This window comes from Coniophora puteana (genome assembly GCF_000271625.1).
Source record: "Coniophora puteana RWD-64-598 SS2 unplaced genomic scaffold CONPUscaffold_22, whole genome shotgun sequence".
In the NCBI taxonomy this organism is placed as follows: Eukaryota; Fungi; Basidiomycota; class Agaricomycetes; order Boletales; family Coniophoraceae; genus Coniophora; species Coniophora puteana.
In genome coordinates this window covers 220,226-228,331 of record NW_006913074.1, presented here as the reverse complement: position 1 = coordinate 228,331, position 8,106 = coordinate 220,226, and the positions used below count along the sequence as shown (strand labels likewise).

The 8,106-nt window shown below is 50.8% G+C and overlaps 2 protein-coding genes across 2 annotated transcripts; one reads left to right on the top strand and one right to left on the bottom strand.

Annotated features, from left to right (window-relative positions):
- Positions 1-1,438: 1,438 nt before the first annotated feature.
- CONPUDRAFT_133375 (PIN domain-like protein) lies at positions 1,439-3,845 on the bottom strand (the record flags this gene model as incomplete). The annotated part of the gene is made up of 12 exons (XM_007777514.1): positions 3,836-3,845; positions 3,747-3,781; positions 3,564-3,645; positions 3,383-3,503; positions 3,175-3,335; positions 3,031-3,095; positions 2,821-2,960; positions 2,624-2,754; positions 2,310-2,551; positions 2,141-2,256; positions 1,952-2,084; positions 1,439-1,882 (listed from the first exon to the last, which is right to left on the bottom strand). Exons 8-12 carry the CDS (start codon positions 2,628-2,630, stop codon positions 1,439-1,441), a joined length of 942 nt encoding a protein of 313 aa, XP_007775704.1. The 5' UTR covers positions 2,631-2,754; positions 2,821-2,960; positions 3,031-3,095; positions 3,175-3,335; positions 3,383-3,503; positions 3,564-3,645; positions 3,747-3,781; positions 3,836-3,845.
- Positions 3,846-4,893: 1,048 nt separating this feature from the next.
- Positions 4,894-8,003, top strand: CONPUDRAFT_140629 (uncharacterized protein). Its single transcript, XM_007777513.1, has 8 exons — positions 4,894-5,048; positions 5,102-5,309; positions 5,379-5,898; positions 5,952-6,139; positions 6,197-6,451; positions 6,524-6,983; positions 7,036-7,109; positions 7,166-8,003. The coding sequence occupies exons 1-8, from the start codon at positions 5,044-5,046 to the stop codon at positions 7,598-7,600; spliced, it is 2,145 nt and encodes a 714-aa protein (XP_007775703.1). The 5' UTR covers positions 4,894-5,043; the 3' UTR covers positions 7,601-8,003.
- The last annotated feature ends 103 nt before the right edge of the window (positions 8,004-8,106 follow it).

Genomic DNA, 8,106 nt, shown 5'->3' with positions numbered 1-8,106 from the left:
CTTCTGGCACAACAGTGGGTGTGGGAGTAGGAGCGAGAGGAGAATACAGAAAAGAGGGGATGAGGGAACGGACGTGGGTATATGCAGACGACTAGGGAAAGACAAAGAGAAACAAGGGAAAGAGAGACACGTCGAGGTCGAGGACGTCCATTTGATCGAGTCCGTTTTCCCACGCGCTTCTTGCGGTGTAGCCATGTCGAGAGACGTGCTACACGTCTGCGAGTTGCACTAAGATGGCACGAGCACGCGTACCCATCACAGCGGCCGCTGTGCGAGTGCACGTCTTCGTGTGTAGTGCCCTCTGCGAGCTGCTAACTACGGAGAGATATAAAGAATGTATACGCGATCGAGCACCGCGCTGACCAAAAATATATTCATATTTCTCGGTATCGGCTACCTACAAATTAGGTACATGCGGGTATATCGGCGACGATCCGGTATGGTCAGGTATCTCATTCTAGATGCTGTTCTCATTGGGGCTGAGTGCCTGAACTACAGCAGCAGACCGTATACCATTCAACAGCCCAAGACTCCTTGCTTCTCGGTAAGTTGTTCGTATTTATCGCACACTATCACAAGATTACAATACAGAGTCCTTATATTACATGCCAGGTTCGTTCACCGCTACTAACTCATCTTCATCACTCGATAGGATAATAATCTCGTCATCAGACGAGGGTCTGAACTTCTTCTTTGCGGGATGGGAAGTACCACGACTGTTGCTGCTGTTGGAGATGGTTAAATCGACGCAAGGTGCGTGGTCACTTGAGAGCCGGGGAGTTGACATGGCCGATGCCAGACGCTTTGTACTCCTGGGGAAAAGCGACAACACGCTGAGGGAATCGTCATCCTCGACTTTTGGTGAGGGCGACTCTGTTCCTTTCATTGCTCTAGCTGACTCGTTTCGCTTCGAGGGCCCAGGCTGACAGGAAGACAGGTGCGTGGGTGATTCAAAGACATCCATGATCGCCTGATACGTTGATGTAGGAGTGTAACAGCATGGGGAGCCAGGTTCGTCCCAAAAGTGTCCCTCTTTGTCGTCTACTGATGGCGAGGTAGATATCTACTTACATTCAGATCCACGCAGTAAAATACGACTGTAAGTCTGCGTACCATTTTCAAGCCGTGGCTCACACAAAACTCCGCTGTTCCTCTGGGGTAGGAGAATTCTAGGATTTTGGCGGGTACATCAATGGTCACGTACTCCTCTTCGGAGGAAGCATCCGTTGATGGCTGCCCCTCGGCCGAGTGCGGGTGATCACTTGCCGCTGCCCTCGTTGCATCATTGAGCTGACTGCCATCAAAATGGACTCTGTAGGAGTTATCGCCGTCTTGAGTCACTCGGTCACGGATTGTAAATGCGTGGGCTCGGATAGGATAACCGAAACCTCCCTCAAGCTAACACTGTTCCTGTGAGTCCTGAATTCTGAATACAATGTTATGACGTACACGGAATATTGCTCGCATGTAAATTCCCGCCCAGATATTGTCGTGAATATATTTCTGTACTTTTGCTAGCGTCCAGTTGAAGTAGTGTATGAAGAGATGTTAATTTTGTCACGTCTGTCTGAAGAGATTGTGGAGAACGTAACCCGACAATGTCCCGAGGAGTGTCCAGAGAAAGCGAGTGCGATGTGACCGGACAGAGGTAGTTCCCTAAGACCGAGAGTGATGGGAAGGTGTTAGGCACATTGTCTGCTATGTTGCCGTGCTTACGGGCGAGAGCGCCCTTGGCGTTCTCGCGTAACGTGTCCCGAAGGTCCTTTCTCCACTCAACGCAGAACCGTAAGAATTGTGGTGCTGGACAGCCCGTGAATGCGTGAACCAGCTTCTCGCCAAGGTCCCCCTTTGCCAGTTGTGAAGCTACCTTTATGCCACAGCCCTGGACACCGCTCTGAAGACATACAGGTAAGTTTAGTTGCTAGGACTTGGATACACGTCAAGCGCCTACCATGTCGTAATCTGCCCCAGACAGCAATGCCACGAGAAGCAGGCGGTGGCAGTCCCATCCACTTTTGCGAATAGACTCTTCGGTAAAGATCTTGACCTGATGAGATCTCTTATTTCCGTCACTCTCCGGGAGTCTATAGATGCACCTATAAGCAAGTACTCGAGTAGTTTCAATTCAAAGCTGACGCACTCTCGGATGACATGCTTTGCACCAAAAAGAATGACATCACTATCCGTTGTGAGGACGCCATCTAAGAGATTATGGCAGCTCATGGCAGCGAGTTCAGCTTCAGCTTCACCCGGTGCCTGGCATGTATTCAGCATGAATTCGGTAAGCTAATCAAAAGTTGAACTCGTACTGTGTGCTGGTTAAACCCGTAGACTTGAATAAAATCTCTGAAGCCCTCCTCAAGGTGGTGCTTGTGCTTCACATCAACGCGCTTGCCGCGTTTCTCAGATGGTCGGTCCATCCCATCAAATACAAATAGGGGGTGAACGGGCAGGCGAAGGAGGTCACTGAGTTTATTCACAAGTATCTTGAGGTCTGCATATTGCCCAACCCGAGCGCTATTGACATGCGAACTATGAACCGCCTCCGAAGCTGCGTACATCCAGGGGTTAACTAGATATTAGCCAGTCTGTACGCATGCAACAGGACTTATGCTACACATACCTGGCATCAATACCAATACGCATCAGCTTGCATTTGGTTCCCGAATCTGTTTTGACCGTATGAAATCCCTCCTCCACTGCATACTTGTTGAACTTGCACCGTGACTGTTCAGTGTCCGGCGAAGACAGGAGCTGGATATGGAGTTAATACTTCAGATCCAAAGCTTGCATGTTACCAGTATAAAACAGAAGACGCACATCCCAAAGCTTAGCAAGGCCCATACTTGAGTAAATTGGCTGAACACGACAATGATAATGGATGGGGAGGAGGGCTAATTAGGGGCTCATAAGAATGCACGCTCAGCTGAAAGCACTGATGTCATCTGTCTCCTATAGCACTATGTGTTATGTTCAAAAGGCACACTGTTTCAGTCCTCGCCTCCCACTGGCGAAGCCAGCAGGACTAACTTCTGACAATAATTCAATGTAAGGAACTTTCATATAGCATACTGTAGTACTTGTGCTTCCAAGCACTGCGAGTATCTCAATGTCAGCTTAGCCCAAGCCCAAGCATGATAATAACCGCATATTTAGTATGTCATAATGACTCACGTTCAGTTTGCTGAATGTTCCGTGCTGCCGCGGATGCGCTTCAGGACCACACGTATCTCCGAACTTGCTTCTGAGTCAATGGACGGCGAATAGGGCTGCTGTGTATTGCACAAACATGACGGCGACTTGGTGTTGCGGTCGCCAGGTTCACCAAGCCGCTGCTGCGCAAATTGCAATTAGCTGTCCATCTCTTCACCTGAACGCTCACCACGCAGCACACTGTGTTTTCCGTCTGCTATAAGCATGTCTACATTTGAGCCCGAGGTTATCCTTGCACAGCTCAAGAGATCGTCGCTTGCGAGCCGGAACCGACAGAAGTTTGAGGAGGACTGGCGGAACAACGTAAGTCATAGAGCATTTCAACGGACAGTAGGACAGCAGTTACTCACAAGGATTATAGGTTGCAAAACGAGTTGAGACGTGGCAGGACGCCAACAAGAATGTGTATCCTCGTCCGGAGGAACAGCTTCGCTGGGAAGCGGGAGTTGTTGAGTATGTCTCCACACTCGCAGCTTACGACCGCCTGGCTGCCAGGAAGAGCAAGGCACTATCACGCTTTGGGAACGACATACCCATTCTTGGCCCACGATTCCTCCCTCCACGGTACCTGCAAGTCCTCAAGCGCCCCGGGAGAGCTGAAATCAGACCAGAAGTTGCATACCTGCACCCGTTCACTGTCGTTCATTCATTCTACATCCCCGAGCTCGTATCGCAGTGTCCAGCATGTGGTTCAGCTGATGTCCAGTCCGAGGGCTGGACGGGTTCAGGTCCTCGAGAGGTCCATGGGCTGTACGAGGAAGAGTAAGCGCTAGGTTTGCAGCTGCGGTGCAACACCTGCCAGGAGAAGAAACAAGTGTCGCAAAATCAGTCTAGCGACTCTCGTTACTGCTACGCCACCACAGCCCTTCATTTTGGACTCGATGGGAGCATTTTCGTGTGCCAAGTACGTGCTTGTCGTCTCTGTGGTGTAAGCGCATCATCTAACACGTCTTCAGTGGATATTCCTTACTTCCTCAAACGCTCCGCCGTCACGCGTGAGCTTTTTGACTTCATCGTTGAGCTACTCCCCTCAACGACTGCAGGTGATCTGGCGGAGAACATCAAGCGTGAGTCAGCTGTCTCGGTCGGCATTGGTTGGACATGAACTTACTGCTCTCTGTTACATTGTAGAGCTCCACCTCCTCGAGTACCGCCGACGCTCCCTCAGCTATGTGGACGCCTTCCGTTACCGGAAGAAGCTCAGCGGAGGCCAAGACTTCTTCATCCGGCCGAAGCTTGAGGAGTTTGCGCACCCTTCTAATGAAGATAACGAGTCGCTGCCTCAGTATTATAACAGGCCGGTGTCAAAAGATGTCGTGACAGAAGTTTTTGAGCACTTCAACCTCAGCGTGAGGGAGGCGGAGTCTCAGGAGTATATGAAAACGCTCACAGGTATGGTTTTGTTCCGTCTATGCAGCTCATTTCTGATATAGAAAATTTTGTCAGCGCAAAGCCTCTCGTTTGATGCAACGTTCCGCACCGCAGCCAAAGCGACGCTGACAAACTCGACGAAGCAGAAGCAGAAGATCATGAGGGGTGGGATCCTGTCGTTATTGAATGAGAACAACGAAATTGTTGGCTGGGTACGTCGCGTTTTCCGACTGTAGCAAGCCGGCGTAACTCACGGATATAATTGGCTCGTAGAGGTTTTGTGAGACCGCCTCACATGCGGAAATCAAGGAGATCCTAACTGGGTTCAAGCATCGCTGCGATGCCCTGGACGTCTCTGGACCTGAGATAGTTGTTGTTGACAACTGCTGCCATGTCCAGAATGCCATTCACGATGTGTTTCCGATTAACAAGGTTGCTCTCGACTTATGGCACCTTGTCATGAGGTAAGCGAATGCGTTACCAGTAGTTAGTGGGATAAACAATTACACCAGTGCAGGTATTCTGGATGTGTCGCCAATACAACCAGAAATCAACGTCAGAAGGAGGTCGCGGCCAGCATCTCCTCCTGTATCGTTGCCCAAAAGGCAGACGGAGTGCGTCACCACGCCATATATCGATCTAGGGAAGAGCAGGAGCAACGGCTGGTTCAGGTGTTCATGTTTTTCGAGCAAGAAGGTGGGATATGGGCCCCTAACGCCTCGAAGGTGTGTCTAGATTTAATGATATTATAATTACTTGTCTCTCAAATCACTCACAAATTATCTTCAATACAGGTCCATGCGGAACAGCTGCGGCACATTCGGAACGGATGCCCTACGAGACCACGCGACGACATAGCCTCTGATGGGAGCCGCATTGAGGGCTCTCACAAAGGTCGGAACGGGCTCAATTGCGCGCAGCCCAGTGGCCTCGAGACCATATCAGCTCCGTGCCATGACTATGTGCTACGCCGGAACATACGCACCGCAAGTCGTCTTGAAGATCAATCCAAATTTGTCCAGTCCACTTTCGGCTCTCACCACATCCGCTTCGTTGACTACATTGCGAGGCTGTTCAACCAGACATGTCAAGAAACCAAGTCCGACAGCCTCACTTGCCTTCCTATCCTACCTACAGTCCGCTCTGGCGAGTCATTCGGCCTCGTACCATCACATCACTTCCTCAGCTTTGGCGGCACCATCGAGGTCAAGATTGAGGACGATGTTCAATTTGAGGTTGACAGTACCACCAGGATGGATGATCGCATGGGGGCCTTAGGAGGGATGGATATCGATGTGCTCGTGCCCAAGTCAGGTCAGTCTGGTAACTCTAGCATCTTCACAGCATAGTTACTCATCGCTTTTCAGGCCCCGAGGTGGTCCAAAACCATGGTATACCCAGCCATCATGAAATCGACATACCATCGCCATGTTTACCTGGTACCAAGGAGACGGACGTCAAATCCACGCATATGACGGCAGCGACAATGGAAACGGCTATAACCGAGTTCGCGGACAAGGCTTTGTCCTCGTCTATAGTTACAGACGGTGGTGATGTAAGTAATTGGCGTGTCGTATTAGTCACTGTCGCGTTCTGACGGACTTTGTGTTAGTCGCTTCTTGCTCCGGGCTTGTCGCTCTCGGACCACACCCCTTTCCAGCTTCCTCCACCCCTTCACTCCAAGTTTCACGTGCATCACGCCCCACTGGCTCTAGCGCCAGTTGAGCCCACACCACCAACTATCCCGGAACCATCATCTCCTGCCAAGCAAAAAGCCGACACCTATGACTTAGACAAGGTCCAGCTAAAGCGCATGCACCGGGAGATGGCAGACAACACATCTTATTTACGGAAGCATGATCTGGATGTGAGTATTCCAATCCTTTTCTCATTTTATCAACGTGACGCTTCGAAGTATCTGACTGTTTTCTACTATTAGTGTCAGGTGTTTAAGAGCATCTCCTCTGCTCAAACTCCTGGTGTTTCAAGGACACTCCATGGCTATTTCCACTCGCATTCGGTACACTCATCCATGGTAGCATGCAGCCAGCTTGGTGGTGCCAAGGCTACGTTTGGACTGCTCGAGCTCCCTCCCGGTCTCACGCGCTCCGAGCATTCCTTCAGCATCTCCACCGGTATCGATGCCCGTGCCCTCCGTATTGAGGGCGGTGTGGAGTTCTTCCTATTTATGGACATGCGCGCCGAGTTCAAGTGGCAGTCTTACAATATGTCATCGAAGAAGTGGGTTCCCGCAACAGACCTTTACAACAGCCGTCTCTGCCGGTTCAACGAAACGAATCAGGTCCCTACCATTGCGAAGCACCCGCAGGCCCTCCTGCGAAAGCTTGGAGAAATTGAGCGCAAGGTCCTCGATAGGATTCACACCCAGAACTTCAAGTGTACGTTTACTTTAGTGTTCCAGCCAGTTCCTGAAGCTGACAGTGACTATAGCTAAATCCAACTCCGAGACTTTCTGGAAGCATCATTGCGAAGCCGTACATCTCATAAAGGAGGATCCGGATAAGGTGCGTAGATAAATATAAATTCTGTCAATAACTTGACTAATGCGGCGAGAGAATAGAGATCTCGCACGCCAGCGACCTGCACTCGCTGCCTAACCGTCATGTATCCTGGAGGGCTCAGCCCTACGGGTAACCACAAGAAGGGAGTTTGTGGCGACGGTGTGCGTCAGATCCGCAAAGACAACGAAGAGCTGCCGCCGTGGCCTCAGCCCCAAGGCGTCTTTACCCGGGGTGAGCACTTCCACCCGGCGGTGTTCCTCAAAACGATCCAGCAAGTTTACGAGCGAACTTTTGTTCGCTCGTCCGGTGAGAGCGAGGTCCTCGAGGCTGAGGCGTTTGCGAATATGGTGACATCCCGCACCATCACCGTCGAGGGTGGCCATGTCCTATTCAAGATGTACCGGGCATTCGCAGCCGACGCATGCACGCCGGACTCGGCGTTGACCATTTTCAACGATGAGAAGTATCTTCGAATTCCTTACCTCGAGAACTAGTTCACGCTCGACTACGTCTTTTTTCATCTCTTTTTCATGATCTTTCACCTTTCTTTTTCTTTTGATCCCGCCTCCACGTTTACTTTACAGATCTTCGTTTTTCTCTCTTAATTTCTATCTTACACTCATGTATAGTAGCCCGGCGAGCGTTCGCGCTATTGTTGGAAGGACTCGAGTCCTTTTCACGCACCGCCAGCAGCTCCCCGCGACGAGCTGGACTGGATCGGCTCGTGCAGTATTTAGGGGCTTGCTTGCCTGATCGTCGTAGCTAGTCACATGTAGTTAGTGCCGTAGGGGTGCCGTTCGGTCTTTTAAATTTGGTCGACTCGGTCATGCACCGATCGCGACCGAATGGACCGAATGGACCGAAACTAGGTCAACCCCTCCGTATGGCGTAGCTGCTGCTGCCCGAGTAGTTTAGAAAATCGATTGTGTCATGTGACAGTGGTATTCGTGTGGCACTGTCTTACATTCGCTCTTGTTAGTCTCTCTGTCTTCCGGTTACC

What these genes read in the sequence shown, in the direction of transcription:
- CONPUDRAFT_140629 (XM_007777513.1), top strand. An exon ending in TGTGCTCGTGCCCAAGTCAG is followed by an intron (nt 5,899 to 5,951) that starts GTCAGTCTGGTA and finishes ATCGCTTTTCAG; the next exon opens with GCCCCGAGGTGGTCCAAAAC. An exon ending in TAAAGGAGGATCCGGATAAG is followed by an intron (nt 7,110 to 7,165) that starts GTGCGTAGATAA and finishes GCGAGAGAATAG; the next exon opens with AGATCTCGCACGCCAGCGAC.